Source organism: Dromaius novaehollandiae, chromosome 2 (assembly GCF_036370855.1).
Source record: "Dromaius novaehollandiae isolate bDroNov1 chromosome 2, bDroNov1.hap1, whole genome shotgun sequence".
Classification (NCBI taxonomy): domain Eukaryota; kingdom Metazoa; phylum Chordata; class Aves; order Casuariiformes; family Dromaiidae; genus Dromaius; species Dromaius novaehollandiae.
In genome coordinates, this window is record NC_088099.1 from 94,109,397 (window position 1) to 94,128,952 (window position 19,556).

A 19,556-nucleotide genomic window follows, 5' to 3' on the forward strand; every position below is an offset into this window, starting at 1 on the left:
TGTGCAGTGGGCTGTGTGGGAGCCAGGTACTCTCCCAAACCATGTGTCACCCTTGGGTGCTTCCTACAGATGGGGTCTGCTGCAGAACAACACTGCTAGAAGGAAAGCCATATGGGCTGTGGCTTGTGAAATCCCACCTCAAATGACATGAAAGTTCATGAGTTTCAAATGTAATATCTTGTTCTCATGCATCCATGTCTTCTTAGGTAATCCTTTGTCTTTAAACAAAGTCCAGATGGAACTGAGAGATTTTTAAATGGTCAAAGCGCCCTGAGTAGACCCCAAATACAGCTAACCAGTATTTTTACTCAGAAGAGTTGTTCTAACAAAGGACAGTAAATGTATTCTTGCACATGTAGTTTGTAGGTATCTAAATATCACTAATAGCCCGCTTATGAGTGTCTTACTCACATACACAGAAGAAAATTGTGGACAAGCCAGGAAGGGATCTCAGATTCCCTGAGGCCTAGCTCCAGCGTCTTTAGCCCAAGCACATAATTTCCTTTGCTAGTTGAAAGTTATAGGAATGTAGGATTTGGAGGGGGCCTCTTAAGTCAGTGAGTGCAGCCCCCTGTTATCATGCGTGACTGCATCACACAGTCATTTTCAGAAACTGAGAAGTTTCATCTTAAAAGGCCTCTGGTCTTTCCTGTTCCTACAGGAGGGCTGTTTTGGAACCTTAGTTGTCTTCTGATGTGCAGCTTCCAAAAAGCTAGTCTGTAGCTATATCTTCTCCTGACAACTTTGTCCCTTAGTCATATGGTCTCTTTGCAAACAGCTGGTGCAAACTTAAATTGTTACATCCCTCTCCTCCCCATTCCTGTCTTGCTGTCTGAGTCCTGTAACTTAGCTGATGGTATCTGTGCAGCAGCTTCTCAGCCACTCCTGGGCAAAGTCAGCCATAGTAGCATAAACAGCCAGTGAGGGTAGTCTGAGCTTTCTTGTTTGATTTTGCACTGAAGGGGATTAAGGAGTGACCATATGTCCCACTTTGTGGGTTGAGCTGGGGACTGTAGACATCCAACGAGTAGATGGAGATAGCACTGCTTTCAGCTGATTCAGAGAGAAACCTGAATGAGGATGTTTGACTATGCCATTAAAGAGTGCTTCTCTTTATCTCCTTGATGTATTTACAGACAGCAATTGTATCTCTTCTCTGCCCCTATTATGCTAAACAAGCCAAATGCATTTAATTGTCTCTTTTAAGATAGGTTTTCCATCGCACTAATCAGCCAAGTAACCTTAGATTACTCTCACCACTTATTCCAGTTGGAATCATCCTTCTTGAACATGAATGGTTCTTGAGCAAATTGAATCCTTCACTTGCATATTGAGACCTAGCAGACAGCAGACTCCAAATACAACTGTCAGTTGTTTTGTGTGTATGCGTTTGTGCGCACGTGTGTATTTGCTAGCCAAGAACCTAATGAACTGATGTCATGGCTTTTTTCAAGGCTGAAAACTGAAGCTGTGTATACTCACTATAGTGAAATAGGCTACAAACACTAGAAAACCAAGAAATAGGAAGTGAAGGGAATACTAGCCCAATGAGGAGGTCCCTAAACAGTGAGAGTGCAGCAGAACTTTAAGAAATGTCCTATAAGAAAATGTACCCACTGTGTATCATTGCTCCTTAAGCTATAGTACAGTCCCTCTTCCTTGGTGTGCGGTATGATCAGGCTGGGAGATATTAGCAGCTGGCTGCTGGAGCACATACTGTTCCCCTGAGTTGCTCCCAGCTGCAGTAACAGAGTCTGAAAGAGTTTTAAAATGTTAGATGTTTTACGTATCCCCCGCCCCAAACATACGCACGTCTTGGGGTGAGGTACTGTTTTGTTCCTGATAGGCATCTTAAGAACAGGGGAGTCGGTGGTGTTTTTGCGATTATGTCTGTTCTGTGCGTATTTATGGTCTGTTTTATTCTTTATAAGTTTCTTACTGTTTGCAGTTTGCAGTTTTTGGTTGCTTTCCATAAAGCATAGCCAGATAATGTTACTTTCCTTCTAACAAATATTGTTGCTTTTGGAGAAGTGAGTGGTAAATAGGCGGTGCAGGTGTGAGGAAAGCTGGCTGAGGAGAAGGTATTTATTTGGGGCGTGTGTAGTACTATTTACCTGTTTTCTGTTCTTCAAAGCAACTCTACCAGGGGTGGCAGCATCATGAGGCAAAGAGAAGCAGGCCAATGGACTGTGAGGAATATCTGCTATGTGGCAGGATAGTAAGTGAAGGAGGCAGGGAAATGGAGGACAGCCTTAGGATCTGTAGACCTGGTCAAACACATCCCTGGTAGCTGGTCAAATCCTCTGTGTCTCTGTCTTTCTTCACAATCCAGATGTATGTGCCCAAACTGTGCAGTCAGCTTGCAGCTGTTAAGAGGTCTGAGACATTTGCAGGGAAATGTAGCGGTTAAACAGGTCTCAAGGCTCAACATTTATGGCACAGAAACCTACATCCCACCTACAGTATCTAATTCGGGGTGTGCATTTGGGGGCTGACTTGGCCCAAAGGAGCAGGCTGCTTGTGGATTAGGCAGAGCAACTCTAAGAAGCCTGACTGCTTGACTTCCCCGACCAGTGCAGCCTCTGGGATCATCAGTACCCTCTGTGTCTCCCATAGGCTATCACAATACAGGGATAAACTTGTCACACACATGATAGTCTCTTCCCTCTAATTTATTCCCAGACCCTTTTCTGGGCTGTTAACATACCCATCTGGCTTTGTAGTTGTTTGTAAGAGCACTTTGAAGCATAAATGCAAGGCACATGCAGGTAGCTGTATCTCAGTGACCCTTTGACTACATGACTGCAGCTAAATAGCATGGCATATAATTTTACAAGCTGATTAGACTCTGGCTGTGGCTTTTGCACACCCTGAAGTTACCTGCTAGCAGTTGCTGTAGTCTTTTGGCATGCACCTTGTTCTGATGTGTGTTCCATGTTTGTTTGTGGCTTTGCTTTGCAGAATAAAAGTGACAGACTGAAATGTGTTGGAAAATGGTGGTTTGGGGCTATGTTGTATTGGGATCAAAGGAAGTCCAGAGGTACGTCTAAAATAGGCATAGCTCCTGCCTGTTTCCTGCATACAAAAAGAAATGTGCCATCCCAGGAACAATCATACAAGAGCTATCTTGTGCCAGTAACATAACTGCAAGCTGCAGCCCTCCCCAATGAAGGCAAAGCTCTGGCTCCTTTTTCTAGCAGCTGAGTTGAAGATGAAGCACAAACTAAGCTCTAGCTGCAGATCAAAGCATGTACAGCAGGAACCAGAGGGCTCTTGCATAGCCCCTTGGTGACTTTACAAACAGAAAACATTACTTTGAATTCACAACCAAAGCACTTTGAGGACGAACTACATGGCAACTGAATCATCTTTGCTCAGGAGCACAAGAACTATTCAGAGCAGGCTGGCTCCAAGTTTCAGACTGACTCTAGCTAGTAGCACCAAGAGGGCAACCTGTGCCTGAGGGCAGCGCTCCAGCAGTGGGTCACAAAGCAGGAGTCATGCACTCATCCTTCCTGTGAAAATTGGTTGGACATTCTCATCAGAAAATTGCTTTTCATCAGAAAATGGCAGTGTGAGCAAAATGTAGGGGTTTATTTGTGCGTAGAGGGGAGGTTTTATTTCTGGGAATATTGCCATTTTGCTTGAATTTTTCTCAGGAAAGGTTTCTTCATTTCACAGTGAAACTTGGGATGAGAGAGGGCCTTAACCCACTCTGCGAGAAGCTTGGTGCTCCAGGCACTCCCTCAGGTTGTGGCAGACCCAGGGACAGGCTTCCACACTGACTCCTTCAGGGCAGAAACTGGGCCTCTCACAAGCCAGGCAAGTGCTGTAACCATTAGGCTGTTGCTTAGTCCAAAGTAGGGGGTCTGTCTGTATGGACATTCGGTGAAACAAACAGCTCAGCTTTGCCCCCAAGCCCAAGAAGAGTACCCAAACGATTGGGCTACCGGCTGTCTCGCTCGTGGTCGTGTGCTGTTCAGGCCATGAGTAGACCCTTTTGTAACGGCTTCAGATACTTTAGCTGTCTCACAACACTGCTCTCAGGTGCTGAGACTTTGGTTATATAAGAATTTCAAATGCCAGATTTTTATTAATAAAGGGTTTGATCCCATGTGCACAGGGGAACACTTGAAAAACATGACCCAAAAGACTCAAGTCAACGAAAGGCAAGTGAAAGAGAGCCAAAATACCTTTTTTAAAATGCCATGATTTTAAAGCTTATGTAAGAATTTTTTAATGGAATGACTCTCATGTTTTTAAATATTTTTAACCTGTAAGTTTGATAGTGCTAGTATATGAAGGGAAATCTTTCTCTATAGGAGTGAAGTGGGAGGCACTGAGGCTTTGCAGCTTCTTCCTTGAAAGTGCTGGGGAGCTGCTGACCATACAAAAATGTGTGCAGAGTGACACAGGACCTGTGGTGGTCAGAGGTGATCTGGCTTTTTGCCATCTTCTAATACCAGAGCGGGGAGATGGTGTCAAAGCCTGCAAGAATCTAGAGAAAAATCAGAATTTCTTCTCAAGAGGCCAAAGAGGCCAAGGTAAGGGTCAAGAAGTCATGCAACAAGGTCTAGAATTTTTCTGAGGTGCAGTGCAGGGAAGTACCAGTGAAAGCAACCCTGCAAGTCAAACCAAAACACTTCTGAAAGACGCCTGCAGTTTTTCAGATGGACCATACAGAGCAATGAATACAGTTAGATTTGAACTTCAGTGACACCAGCTTTTCTTTTTGTAATTTTCTCAGTAGTTCCTTTGGCAAAGAAAATGTTTCTCCACAAGAACGTTACTGCAGTTGGCTTTTTGACAGCAAATATCTATAAATCCTAGCAAAAGACACTCACTTTAATTTGACTGCATAGGATCACTCACCGAAACTTTCCTGTTCTTTTTCTCTGTCCTGAGTTGACCTCAGTATATGGCCTCAATATGCTGTATAAGTTCAGTTATTTTCCCATACGCAAGTAATTTCTGCACAGGAGAAAAAAATGTGCTTGCGATTTGAAAGGAACAGACACGCACACATAAACATATGCATACATATTCTAAAGAACAGCAGTCTCCTTATATTTGTTATTATACCACTGCTTTTTGTAATCAAAAGCTTAAGACATTGTTTATTTAATGACATGGTTATATACCCATTAAGCAAAAAGACCATTAGTCTTTTAATATTAGAAAGGTGAAGCGGAGGATGCCTTTGTGACTGCCATTCATAGTATCTTCTGTTCAGCACTCTAAAAAAAAATTCAAATTGTTTATCAAAACTAAAAGAAGAAGTTTGTCAGTGGCCCATTTTCATGTATCTTTAGTTGGCAGTGAAGATGTGAACATGTAATCGTACAAATTTACCAGACTACAAGATTAAGAAATCTGGTTAGTTAGCATTAGAGCTAGCTGTTCTACTTAGGAAAAGTGAAAATCAGTAACTAGTTGTTAATGTACATGTTTATGGCTGTGAGTTGGTGCAACTTGATCATTTTGGAGCATATATAGATTTAGTACAGATCTATTTTGGGCAGGATGCTATTCCATTCTGTTTGCACTTGTTTTTCTTTTATTCCAATGGTTGATTAATTCTTGGTTGCTTTTTTTCCCCCATCAGTGTGTGCATGTGCTTTTTTGTTTGTTTTTTTTTCTTAAATGGGAAAAAAAAAACCCTAAGCAGAGTTATAACATCCAGTTGGACTCCAGAATACAAAGCTGAAAGTTTTAGAAAAAGAAAAAAATTGCTTTTTTTTTTTTTTGGAATGTCTATATCAAATCAAGGGGAGAAACATTCGAACAAAGGGAACTACAGCCAAGAGAAGCAAAGTGCAAAGAGCATAAAACACATTTTTGCTGTTGCTGTTTGTGATTTCGTATTGGGATTATAATAGGTCATACCTAGATGCTACTGAAACATGGTCCAGGGAACAGAAAGAGATTCAGTTAATGAAAAAAAATGGCCTCTGGCTGGTTAAGCGACACACAAGTCTGTTTTCTAAAAGCCTGTTCAGACCCACTTGTTCTCAGAACAGCCTTTGGACAGAGCCTGTCTTGTTCAGATTGCAATAGGTTAACAACAATATTGAGAAAGACTAGCACTTTGCTAAGATAATTATGCATTAGCTGAAAGAGGGGATCGTTTCAGACCATTAAAATGAACTCTGTGTAACAGAGCATTATCGCTCCACTCTTCTGAAAGTAAACATTTCAGCATTCACAATCTTAGCTGTCAACAATGGAAAGTGGGGAGAGTGGAGAAAAGCCAGAGCCCACCATCAGCCCTGGTTGGAGCACATTTCCTCTCTTTATTATGGTGCCGGCAAAGAGCACTTCAGAGATGCTGGCTTGACTCTGTGGTGTTGGTTGCCCCGACCTTCAGATACAGAGAAGCCTCTCTAGCTCAGCTGAACAAAGCTTGCAGGACAGCTCCTGTGCTTGCATTTTTGATGTAGGTCTGCAGGAAGGTTAGAAACATAACTAGCAAAGCTATAGGCTGGTCAATCTGTAGGATAAACTTGTTGCTATGTAGACAAGCAGATAACATCCCCTGGAAGTTATCTCCACTGATAGCCCATCAATGAAGAAAAATTTTCAGGCCTATTTGCCCACACACTGAGGCCCATACCCAGAATGACTCTGGGCAGTTGCCCTCCCTTTTGCACCAAATGGAGAGCACTGGGGCGATCAGGTGCCACCTTAACTATCAAACACCTTAATATCTTTGTAAGTCTCTTCCAACTCTGTATTCTCCATGGGCTTCACTGGTGTTCCTTAATCTATTAATGGCAGTGAACATTATATACACACAACCTACACCAGGTGCAACAGAATCAGGAAGCTTCCTGCCGGATCGGTCTCTTAAGGCAAGCTATATTTTAGTCTCAGTATGTGGTATTCCGGGTAGTGATGTACCTTTCACAGAAAAGAAGTTTGCACGTTGGGTTTTTTTCCTTCTTGCCTTTGCTGCTGCTTTGCTCTATTCATACTTATTCTCCTGAGAGCTGCCTTCAGCAAGTCTCAGCTTGATCCTTGGGCAAGGCTCATAGCAGGAGCTGCAAATCACCCGCAGCCACTGCCTTCTGGTCCAGCCTGACGTGAGGCGCCCAGGCACTGGGCTCGAGAGCAGCAGGGCCTGAGGGCAGCAGCCTCCTGGCTGGTTGCTTGCATGGTAGGTGAGAATAAGTTATCGGCAGAGGCTTTCCATCGACTTTGCGAGCTTTGGCTCCAGCCTCCAGAGCCAGGTTTGTGCTGTGATGGTGTGAAAACATCGTGGTCCTTTATCTGATGGAAGAGCCTCACTCCTTAAACATGATGTGCTAGGAGAGGAGCCCCTAAAAACAATATATTTTCCCTCATTGGTTAAATTTGTGATAGAACTACTTATCTGTGACCAAATTAGTTTAGTGAGGCAGATATAAATTGAGCTCCTTCTGGTCTTCACACCTATCAGAATTTGAGAGGCAGTTAAAGACTGGCTATCTGAGTTACTGCACTACTAAAACAAGATTCCTTCTCCTCCCCCCACCCCTCGCTCAGTATGCCTAAGGCCTTGGCAGCAATTTCAATGGGACAAGTAGTTTTTCTCTGCCTCTGTTTCAATATTGTCCCCTTGAGCAACAGCAAAAGATACATCATATACCAGTTGAACGAGGGGAAAAAAAAAAATCTATAAATACATGGCCCTACAATCTTTCATAGCGTTAAATACAAGGACCATAAACACAGGCTCTGAAGAGCCCTTTTTCACCTTTTTTTTTTTTCCCCTATTGACATCTCTTTAGTCATTGTCTCAATTTCTCCTTAAGCATGAAATGGGGAAGAGTGTCTCAGCATTTTGGTTAACATGTTAAGTAACACAAGGCTTTATAAATGTATACACACATATACGTACATATGTATATGTATGTATATGCATATATATGTGTGTGTATATGTATATGTGCACATGTGTGTGTATATGTATATGTGCATATGTGTGTGTGAGTGTGTATATATATATGTGCATATATACATGTATGTGATGATACTGCTCGTGCTGCCGGCAATGCAGCAGCCCTTGAAGCGTGTATCCAGTCACTGCCCCACGATTTGGGGGACATTCTAGTTCACGAACAGAGCAAAAATCCCATCAACTAGTTTACTGTTTTCTCACAACAAGGGGATGACTGTCTATAAACACCTAGAGAGCGATAAAGTTACAACGTGTCACTGTGCAGTAAAAAATGTCCTCAGCTCTGCCTAGTGCGAAATGCATGTGGTGAGCGTGTGGGCAGAGCTGTTTGTTTATGCGTGTGCCAGATTCTCAGGTTGTCCGGTGGTGAGATGAGGACCAGCTTTACACAGCCTCGCCGCTCTCTAATGAGGTTTTATTGCTGTAATTTAGTACAGGCAGGCAGAACTAGCTGTTACAGAGGTACCTACTACCTGTTGCATTCAGTGAGAGCTACACCCCCCTCCACGGCTGTGGATGGGCTGCTACATGGTTAGAAGAGTTGTCATAAGCTGTTCAGAGTCAAGCTGGTTCACCCAGTAAAGACACACTTCCCTTCTGCTCGCAGCCGCCAAAGCATTAACACTTTTACATTGCATTTAAGCAGAAAACAGCACTAGCCCTATAACTGTCTGCATCAAAATCTGTTTATTTAGAGAAGCTGATTATTATTCAGCTGGTGTTACTAACAGTGATGTAGCAGAGAATTGCTGCTGTATTTCTGCTGTTGAATTAACACTCGAAGAACAACCATCACCATTATTATTTATTGCTGTTCAAATGCTCTGAGGCTAGCTTGTTTACAAGTTTCGTAACTAAAGAGCTGGAGACTTCTGTTTATTTTCCACTAAGTGAACTTACAGGAAAAAGCACTTTTGAAACACTTTTCTGTCCCAGGAAGCTTGGGGAGGGTATCATGATAATTACTTATTGCAGGTTAGATAATTAAAAATACTTGTCTCTCCTGCCCCTCCCTCTATTCTCATTGTACTTTTTCATAAAAAAAATGTAAGTTTATCAGTGCTTTATATAGTCTTTTGATTATAGGGTTCGTGTGTTAATAAATGTTGGCTACCATTTAAAAAAATGTGCTATACTCTGTGAATAACAGATTATAGATGACCCCAGGCACGGCACTTAAAATGCTGTAAGTGTTTATGAGCCATTTATAAGCAATTTCTTATTGATCAGGAAGGGAGGGAGGAAAGACACATTTATTAAAATCTGTGAATTATGTAGCAATCCTTTCTAAAGGGTATTAAAGACTCAGGAATTAGGAGTGAGCCCTTGGCTGTTCAGCAGTGGGCTCTCTGGGCGGCAGCTGATACCATCACACCAAATTCCTGGCCACCTTGGGATCCTCTTGGGCATTGTTAACCTGTCAGGCTGTAGCCTGATGGAGCTGGTTGCTCCAGTTTTTAATCATCTGTTCCAACTCCTCTTCGTAGCGATGGCTTTACTTTGTGGCTAGCAGTTCATCTTGGTTTCACATGTTTTGGCACTTCCCCTTAAGAATTGCCATGTTCTTTTTCTTTGGTTCGCTCTCCGGCTAAATCTTTTTCTCCCCCCTTTTGTGTTTCTCCCACTCCTCTTCTCCCCAGGGCGAATGTTCACGGAAGTGCTATGACATCTTTGTGCTGGAGACAGTGTGCGTGGCTTGGTTTTCGTTTGAGTTCCTCCTGCGCTCCATCCAGGCAGAGAACAAATGTGCTTTCCTGAAAACTCCGCTCAACATCATCGACATCCTGGCCATCTTGCCTTTCTATATCTCTCTCATTGTGGATATGGTCTCCACCAAAAACAGCAGCAAGCCTGGCGGGGGAGCTGGCAACAAGTACTTGGAGCGAGTGGGCCTGGTGCTGCGCTTCCTGCGGGCGCTGCGCATCCTGTACGTGATGAGGCTGGCACGGCACTCGCTGGGCCTGCAGACTCTCGGGCTCACCGTGCGCCGGTGCACCAGGGAGTTTGGGCTCCTCCTGCTCTTCCTGTGTGTGGCCATGGCCCTCTTCTCCCCTCTGGTTTACCTGGCTGAGAGTGAACTGGGAGCCAAGCAAGAATTCACAAGTGTCCCCACCAGTTACTGGTGGGCCGTGATCTCCATGACAACTGTTGGCTATGGGGACATGGTGCCTCGTAGCATACCAGGACAGGTGGTAGCCCTGAGCAGTATCTTGAGCGGTATTTTGCTGATGGCTTTCCCAGTCACTTCCATCTTTCATACCTTTTCCCGTTCCTACAGTGAACTAAAGGAGCAGCAGCAACGCGCAGCCAGCAGGCAGATGCGCCTGCTAGAAGAGAATACCAAACTCCCAGATAGCAACAGCTCACAGGGACTCGGTGTCTCATCCCCTCCAGGCGCTGCTGTGCAGGCGGTTCGGTCAGCAGTGAACCAAGAAGCCAAGAGAAGCTGTTGACTCTGAACAGCTGAAGACTTGAAACAGCAGCAGAAGAAGCAGTGAACAAGAGGGGTGTTCGGTTCTGCAAGAAGAGCCTCTTGAACTGTATAGCTTAGGGGCAGACACGAGAAATTGCCCTTAATGAGCAACTTTTGATCGTAAGGGCCCACTGAAAAGTGTCCCTAGATACTCCACCACGTACAGCTCTGCTCCATCGCTATTTGTAGGGCATTTTTTTTCTATTGAGCAACTATTTTTGGCAACCTGCAAGGAGCCACTGTTGAAAGCGTCCAGCCAGGGGGACATAGCTTGAAGCGCAGCGTGGTTGAGCGTGTCACCTCATGCCACTTGGTGCCGTGCAAGGGGTGCCCAGCTTGTGGACCCCCGGCACCAGGAATTTGTCTCGGCAGCTCCACCGAGGAGCACAAACCTCAGACAAGTTGAGGGGCACCATGGAAGGGAGGGGGGCAGCAGAAGGGCAGAAATAGCCCTGGTCCTTTCTTTTTCAACAGGGGCTTGGTGTCATCTTTTTTTTTTTATAAATCAGGCACCACGGTCTGGGCAGTTCTGACATGTGTGCTAGCTCAGTATGTATTATTTAGCAAATACGCCTATTTACCAGAGTAAGCTTTGTATCTTAGCCCCATGACAAAAATATACATCGATGATCTTCCCAGCTATGGTACTGAATGTTAACTTGCTTTGGTTTTTTTCCTTTGTTCACAGTTGAATATAACAAGTATCTTTACAAATCACAACATTTGTCCACTTTCTTTTCATTCTTTCCATCGCTCACGTATTTAAAAAAAAAAAAAAAAGTGTTTAACAGATGCATAAATCTCAAATAGACACAGCCCAAGAGGGGGAGGCTGACGTTAGGGCAGCAGCGACTCCCAGCTCGGTGTACTCTTCCCCAGCGGCGGTAGGTGTAGTGCCTGCAATCCCAGGTAGACGGGAACAGTCCAAACCCACCGAAGTCCATGAAAACCCTTCAGTGGGGTCTGGCCCAAGCTGCAGCATAGCAGCTGTGTCTTACATTAGGGCATAAGCTTCATTTTTTTTCCTACTTAGAAAAAGATAATCCTGTGATTTAAAGGTTAAGATTATTGTTCTGGCTGTCCCCTAGTTCTCATACTGAAACATTTATGTCAATTTAAAGGGAAAAACGAATCATATGGTGGCATTGGCTGTTTGGTTTTTTTACTGATGCAACTCCTGTGAGCTCTCCAGCCCTCTACCTTATGTTGTTCCTCCTTGGACGAGCTGCGTGGCTGGGTTAGGGCAGCTGGGTTAAGGCAGCGTGTTGTGTTCATCTGTAAGTATTCCTCAAAGTGGGATACGATTGAGGGGAAGAAGGAAATGGCGCACACCCACCTCATCTCCCTGCGCTTCTGCTTGTATTAGCCAAGCTGTGGGAAGCACCGTGCAGCATGGTGCCTCTCGCTCTCCCACTGCCAGGAGTAGAACAAAAGCAGATGCCTTGAAGGCGGCAGGCAAAGCTTTGGGGTTTGTTTGTTTATTTCTTTCCCTTCAGCGTATGTTATAACATCAACACTACCCTAGCAGACACCCGTATTAAGCCGTTCCTCATAGGAATGGCAGAAGGGAAAATAAAAGGTTACACTTTATTTTGATAAAACCTGGAAGCTTTGTTGCTGAACAGTCACCTCTGGAGCTGCTTGGGATGTGGGTCGGTGGGGTGGGGGGGGCGCGGGAGGTGTTAGTCCTTGCTGCTGCAAAGCCGCTCATTCCTGTGGGCCAGCCAGGGGCCTGTGCCACTGGCCCTCTCAGGCCGGTAGGAAGCAGCGGTGGTGAGGAAGGGAGCGAAAAACAAAGTCCTGCATGCTGCACTTAGGACTCCAAAACACCACTTGCACTGAATTACAAGGCCAGCAAATATGGCCGTTTTGAGGTCCTGCCCGCCGGTCATAACCTGCCGCCCCAGCGAGCTAATCTCCTTGTGCCAGGTGAGGAGAGCCAAGCCATGGTGGCTGCTGCCCGGGCTGACTCAGCCTTCTGGCAAATCAGTACCAATATTGGGTTGCTGTGACTCATAACAGATTTTAATTCTTTTTTTTTTTTTTTTCCTTAAAAAAACCCCAAAACCCCTGACGCAGGAGTTTCTTGCATTAAGGCCTATTAAAGTTTAGCTTGGAGGTACAGCTCTGTGGCCCGCTAAACACAAATCAGCCAAGTGAGCGGTGTGTGTGGGCAAGGCATGGCAGGGTGACAAGAGGGAGCAGTGTGGTTTAAGTGGCGTGCTGGTACTCAGACTTAAGGTGGGGAAACCCAGCGGACTCACCAGGTGAACCCCAAAGTGAAAGTTTTTCATAGTAGGTGTTTTATGTTTCCTGAACACCACGGGCTATTCAGAGCTACATCTCTGTGGTGAACATAGTGATCATGCAGCCATCGATGGCTAGTTTGCACTGAGTAGGCAGCATGCAGCTCATCAAGATGGGGAGGCCCACGAATGACCAGCAGCATGAACATATCCTTTAAAGAGCTGTATTGTAGTTGTCTTCCCTGCAGAAAGAAAGTTTCATACTCACAATGCTAGCAAATAACCATTAATGAACGCCTCTTCTGGCCCTACAGTGTGAAAAAACTGCGTGGAGATGGCTAACTGCAGCTCAACAGCTGTGTAGAAAAACAAAATGATGGTACACCGTGTTACTGCTGTGCTCCATCAAGCTGCTATTGTCCTACAGTAGTGAGTCCTTTATATTTTCAAAAGGCACATAATTAATTCCAGCATGCACAGAATTTTAATAAAGTGACAAAACCCACTCGTTATGCTGTTAGTCAAGGTCAGGCTTTTAATAAAGTTTCACTGTATCTATTGAGATGACAGATGAGGAAACAAATATAAACCAGGAACCTTTTAAACAAATTATTTTTGGAAGCTGTAAAAAGTTCTGATGCACAAATTGCCAGACATAAAAGATACCCAGAGGAGAATGAGTTTCACCCAGCAAAGCTGTTGTTATGAGTGATGTTTATTACTTTTGATCAGCAGCTGGAGCAATGTTAGTTTTGTTTCCTGTGTTTGAGGGTTTTTTTATTTTGACACTGCATACGAACGATTTAAGGGCATTTCTGTAACTACAATAAACACTGCACCGCTTCTGCATACGTGCCAGTGTCGGTAAGTTTAACGCTATCAGGGCCAGAGGCATGGTCTATGGCAGCCCAAGAGCAGATGCTTCACGGGGATTAAAGTATCCTTAGCTCCCGCAGAACTTGCCTCTTACTAGATACAGCCTTAAAAGAAAGACTTGGAGCAGGAGAGAAAAGATGCAGATAAAGAGGACAATGGGTAGAGAAATCCAGAGTGGATCTGCTGGCCCATCTGAGGCTAAACCAAACCTTTCCTTCTTCCAGCACAGGTACGCCAGCACATACACAAATCGAATGCAAGAAAACCGGGACAGAGACCCGGCAGGACAGGGGGCTGGAGGTCATCAGCCTGCATTTTGTGTTGGGGCATTTCCAGATGCTGATGTCCACTTGGGATCTGGCTGCTTTGTGAGCCTGGTTACAGAGAAATCTGCTGCAGGTTTCTGACTGTGCCTCGCATTTTGTTCTAGCCCGTTTCTTGTATTTGCTGCTGATGTCACATGCATTCAGGCGGTATGTTTATTTATTAGCATATTGCTGAGTTTCACACTAATGTCTTCTTTCTGTTAGAGGAAGTCACCAACAAAGCCAAAGCTGTCAATCAGGTCCTTGAAGCCTTCTTGGTGCTCAAGACTAAGCTAAGGATCGCAAATTTAAAAGAAACAGCATTGCTAGGCAAATTTTGCTTTACTGCCCCATGCAAACTAAAAGACCAGAATTTGAGCTTTGCCTTTTGTCTTAAATGTTTTTAATTGCTTCTAACTGCATGTATAGATACATACAGCCAAGCACCCAAGAATGATATTTCTGTCTGAGCTTTGCTCTGCAGAGCTGCAGCTCAGGGCACCGGCCTTCCCTGCAGGGGCCCGAGGGAGAGCAGCACCCCCGTCTCCAGGGCCAGCACAGCCAGTGCTGCACCAGCCCATGGGGACAACAGTCCTGCTGCTCATCTCTGTGCTGAAGCTGGTGCAGCGTCAACAGGCAGCTGGGAGAGCTCCTTTACCGAAGGGGCTCCTAGTTTTCAGTTAGAATCAGTCCCACCAAGAGCTTCCCCTCAGCGAGAGCCAGAGTAGCAGCTGGTAATACTGACGGTATCTGGGGCAGATGATGCGACCACTATGAGCAATGGGCATGTGTAGTCTCATCTGTGATGGGAACTGCCTAGGCCAGTGCCCCCCCCCCCAGTTTCTACAGCACATAAACCATAATAGAGCAGGCAGCTTTATGCTTTACTCCCACACCCTCCTATTTCCCTCCTCCTGCCCCCCAGGCTCCACTGTTTCCTCCTTCGGCGCTCCCAGGTCTTGGTCTTCCCTGCCTCCGCGCCAGGAGTCTCACCCATCAGCCCCTTACTTGTGTGAGTTCGGTCTCTCCCACCTCTCCTCCTCCCCTCCCAAAGCCTCTGCTCCTGTGCCCCAGCCTCTCTCCTCACCCATGCCCCTTCTCCAGCTCCCCCAGGCACTGAAGCAGCAACAGCGAAGCCCCCAGAGCAGCGGGAACAGCTGAGCTGCCGCTGGCTGTGCCATGCCTAGAGGCAGCCACACACCACTCGCAAGGCTCAGCCCGGCTTTCTTGGCTTGGCTCGCATCCCAAAGCACTAGGGGAGGAGGGCACAACTCCTCTTGCACACACGGCCGGTCATGAAATGACATATCCAGTTTCCTCATCTTCTTTGTGGACGCTGAGAAGAGACGCAACTGAAGGACGTGCTTATCGTTTGTACTTTTCCTGATGTGACCTCCTTACTCAATTTGCATGGTACAGTTGTTTTTTTAAAAAAGCTACATAATAATCTTTTAGTAATTTCTTTTTACTGTGAGCAACACAAGCATAAAAGGGTTAAGTAACCTGGAGGAGAAGTTCACCACAGAAAGTACGGTAAAGCTGGGGAGAGAAACCAGAAATCCAGAATCTGTCTTGCGTCATGACCTCAGGACAACCCACACTTTGTGCTCACCCACCCAGCATGAGAAAGAAAGCATGCTAATTATTTCTGCAATGTTCTGGATTAGACGAGCTGTAAGAGTTAAGAAAGAAGTATCTTAGCTCTGAACACAACAAACCAACACTACAGTTTATATATAAACAGATTATTTTTATTTTTAAAAAAATCACTGCCACTGACAGAAAATAAACTCCGTGAAATGTGCCATACATTCAGAGAGATGTATTTAAAGTAACTGATTTCTTAATTTGCTGAGGTGATCATTGATACAGATATTTCCTGACAAAAAACAAAAATTAAGTTCTGTAATGTTTTGTCTCTAAAGTATCTTATCAGCTGCAGTTCAAGAGTTCCTGGCCAAGTGTTCAACCTTGCTGAAAGCCTCATATAGAAAATGATTTTAGACATGAGTTCACTGGCTTCTCTTCCAGCATTTGCAGTTCTGGGATGAATGAGGCTCATTTGCAGAGCACTCTGGTTTTGGTACTGGTAACAGACTTCAGAGTCTGCACAGTGAAGAGTCCCAAGTGGAAAAAAACAACAGTTGTTTTCTCCTCAGTAATACCTGTAGTTCAAAGCCAAAGAGATGACCAAGCGTGTGCACTCCCAGGGTAAGCTATAACATACAGAAGCGTATTTCTTAACAGCCATTTATATCTTATATCCCTGTTTCATAGAATATTAGAAAAAGACCATCATATACAAAAATCTTATCATTACAAGTTCTTAAGAAAAAAAAAGAAAAAACTTCAGACCATTAAAACACAAAAGAAAGTGTTCATTTGCATACAGTAGAAATACAATCCTCATTAAAGCAGCATACCACCAAGGCCAGTTGTTAAGTACATTTTCAATTAAAAAAGACAAAAGCCCAGATGTTCTTATAACACAACCAGAACATTGGAGAAAAGAGAGGAATAAAACATGCATAGCCTGCCAGGCCGGGTACATCATCTTCGTAAGGTCACTTCAGGCCTAAGAGAGTATGGTATCAAACAAAAAGCACAGAGCCAGCATCTGGCCCAAGCCTGCCATGCCTGGCCCTCGCACGCAGCCAGCAGCTCTCCTGGGCTCTGTATCAGGGCTGCCAAGGGCTGTGACTCCCCCGGGGGACGTGACTCCCCGCAGGGCTCCTTCCTCCAACCCCAGCAGTGCCCCTGCCCTGAAGGACAGCTCAGCCAGCACCTTCGAGTCTCCTCAGCCCTCTGCCCCCAGCACGTCACCTCCAAAACCACATCACACATGTGGGAGAGCCCCTGTATCAGCTCAGGGCCAAGCGGGGAGCGAGAGGGGTGCGGGTCTGTAAAGCAGCACAGGGCCAGCCCCATCTTCCCTATCTCAGGGCAGATGTGCCCAAGCAAGCACGCTGCCACTGCTGCCATGGCCCGCTGCAGCTTCCCCTGCAGAGGACACTTTGCCACCAGTGAAGATGGTCCAGATTCAGACCATGAGATTCTCAAAGAAAACAGGGTAGGGCAAGTACCTGATTTACACACTGAAGCTGTTAAACCTCAGACTTGCTGCTGTACTTAAGAAAACATGAGCTCTTGGGCTATTCTTAGAGGGAAAAAATGGTTCTCAAAACTCTCTCCCAGCTCTAACACCTTGTCTGTGGTTGTACAGGATTCATCTGACAGCAGCGAGCGAGTCTCACGCAGAAGACAGCAGTGCAGGCCTAACCATTCCTGGGACTAAGCATCTTGCTGTAGCTGTCTCCTACCAACCAAGGCAGTTTCATTATGGCAACCGGCAGGATGCCAGGGCCTTGGTGCAGCCCCCTGAGGGCTGCACACCACCTGCAGCCTCTAGACACGTGCGCCTCTCAGAAAGGGCGCAGTGACCTACGCTGGCAAGTATCCATTATAGACAACATCTATATTTATAAATAAGCTCTCTGCTCTTTTAGCCTTTTCAGTCCCTTGGTCCAACTACAGACTGTTCATCTAAGAGCCTAGAAGATCTTAGGCAGCAGAAAAAGGAAAACGTGTACTCCCTCCCTGTTGGGCCAATGCAAGAGATGCCCCAAAACATAGACTGGACTTATTTGGCATAAAACAACATAAGCATGAACCTCAGCCTCAACAAATCAAGCTGTTAGGTGCTGGTCCTACTCTATAGGATATAAGCTTTTCTCCACCTCAACCCTTCTCATTTCCCCCTCTGAGGCAATGAAAGTAGGGTTGCTTCCATCTTTGTGTCTCTCAGTTGTCATCTAGAAATACTCGCCTGGCAATACTGGCAACACACATCTACTAGCCCCTTGGTTTGCAACAGGTGTACTACAGACCTGCTCTGCCCCGTGCACCGCTGTAGGAGCAGAGCTGCACCCTGAGCGCAGGGTGGGCTATTTCCAAACCCCCCATTTCCAAGCAACACTATCAAGAGTCCCTCTCGCAGTCTCCTGTTCGCTTCTCCTTTTGGCTGAACGCATGGACTAGCTGCGTCCATTTTAGATTTGGCTACAGCATCACCCATACTCAGACCCCCTGCACCATCATGTTGTGTTCACCTGCCACACCGATCCCACAGCAGGGGTGAACACCTGCCTTCCACTCTTTAGCACACTGATGCTTTATACTGCCTGGGATCGATTCATTTCCATCGTTCCCCTCTTTGCAGGGCCTCCCTCCCTCACTTTCTCTGCTCACCAGATATCCTTATTAAAGGAAAAAGAGATAACTCCTGCGTTCGCTCTTCTTCCTGCATTGTGGTGATACTGAATGCTAACATATGCCACAAACTTCCTGCTAATGTACAGACTTTATATTATATAAATAGGTAAAAGTTTCAGACAAAATATCTTATAATTTCTGTGGTGTAACATTTTTAAATAGCATTAAAAACACAAAACATCCAGCCCTTGTGATTAAATATACAAACATATGTGAATTGATAAGGCTCATAGGTACATATGCAAAAGTAAAGTGCCCCTCCCCCCACCAGGAACCAGGTCTGTACAGCAAAGTCAGAAAACACAGAGAGAGCAAGTTATTTAACCCAAAACCTCCAGAGCTGGAGCTGCAGCCCAATTTCCAATCCTTGGTCTCATTTCTGCTTTCAACTCAGCAACGCAGGAGTATTTACAAATGGAAGAGGAGCTGCCGCAGGTGACTGCGGCACTGCTGACCTGCAGCCCGTCCGGCCGAGCACCTCACAGGGCCTTGGCGCTGGCAGTGTGTGCAGGGTGGGACGTGGGCTTCTGGGTGTAGGAGCTGTACAAGTAAACCTGCAGCAAGATAGCGATGTCCACAAACACCTGGAGGAGCCCGCAGATGGAGAACTGGAACGGGGCCTGATTCAAGATAAAGTAAACAGTCTTGAAGGTGTCCCCACTGGCCCACATCAGCACCATCTTGACGCTGAAAAACAGAAAAGAAGGGGGAAAGCATAACTGAAGGGAAGGACTTGGACTGTGAGATCAGCCGTGCCAGAGGGCATAGAGTCTGCATCGGCAACCGTTTATACTGAACAGCGGGCTGAAACTGCTCTCCGCGGGGCACACAGCTCGCCTAGCCAAGATGCGCAGCGCTGCATGTGGAAGGCAGCAAGCGACATCTCTGCCCCACGGCCTGCAGTGCCCTCAGCTCAGCAGTTACTGCTCTAAATGCCCACGGCTGTGAAGGTATCCAGCATTCAGAAATACCCAGCTCGGATGTTCGCCTCCACGGCTTTCTACGAATGCGACTGCCACACGCCAACAACGCTGACTGTGAAACAAGAGTAACGCTGTGCAAACGTAAAATCAATTCGCTTCAACAGTTATTTCCTGAGTGCATAATTTTGTGCTCACACAATGCAAAGTATCACCTGCACACACTCTCATGCATGCACTTTTTTTATTTTTAGCATTTACTGAAACAAACACAAACCTTTCTGATGGATACAAGAAACTATTTCCTATTACAGAAGAAACAAAACCAAACAACCCAGAAGACACAAATTGCCCAGTAATATAGATTTAGGGGAAAATGACATGTCTGCAGCTATTTGTTGGAAGACTGAACATCACTAAGGATTTTTATCAAGGGCACACAGATCAAGAGCAATGCCCAGACTCCCTTTCAATAACCATCTTTGCTTTCATCTTGCTGTCTCACTGAGCCATCCCCTGTCCTGC

General features: G+C 45.5%; 2 protein-coding genes across 3 annotated transcripts in view; one reads left to right on the top strand and one right to left on the bottom strand.

Annotated features, from left to right (window-relative positions):
* The window catches only part of KCNG2 (potassium voltage-gated channel modifier subfamily G member 2), a 62,498-nt gene extending 51,366 nt beyond the window's left edge, over nucleotides 1–11,132 (top strand). Inside the window, exon 3 of the mRNA XM_026115601.2 lies at nucleotides 9,580–11,132. Coding sequence (XP_025971386.2) covers nucleotides 9,580–10,392 — 813 coding nt within the window. The 3' untranslated portion in view covers nucleotides 10,393–11,132. The remainder of the gene's footprint in view (nucleotides 1–9,579) is intronic.
* A 4,436-nt stretch (nucleotides 11,133–15,568) lies between these two features.
* SLC66A2 (solute carrier family 66 member 2) overlaps nucleotides 15,569–19,556 on the bottom strand; it is a 65,265-nt gene continuing 61,277 nt past the window's right edge. For both annotated transcript variants that reach the window (XM_026115629.2, XM_026115627.2), the window contains one exon: nucleotides 15,569–18,798. In XM_026115629.2, coding sequence (XP_025971414.1) covers nucleotides 18,591–18,798 — 208 coding nt within the window. In that variant the 3' untranslated portion in view covers nucleotides 15,569–18,590. The remainder of the gene's footprint in view (nucleotides 18,799–19,556) is intronic.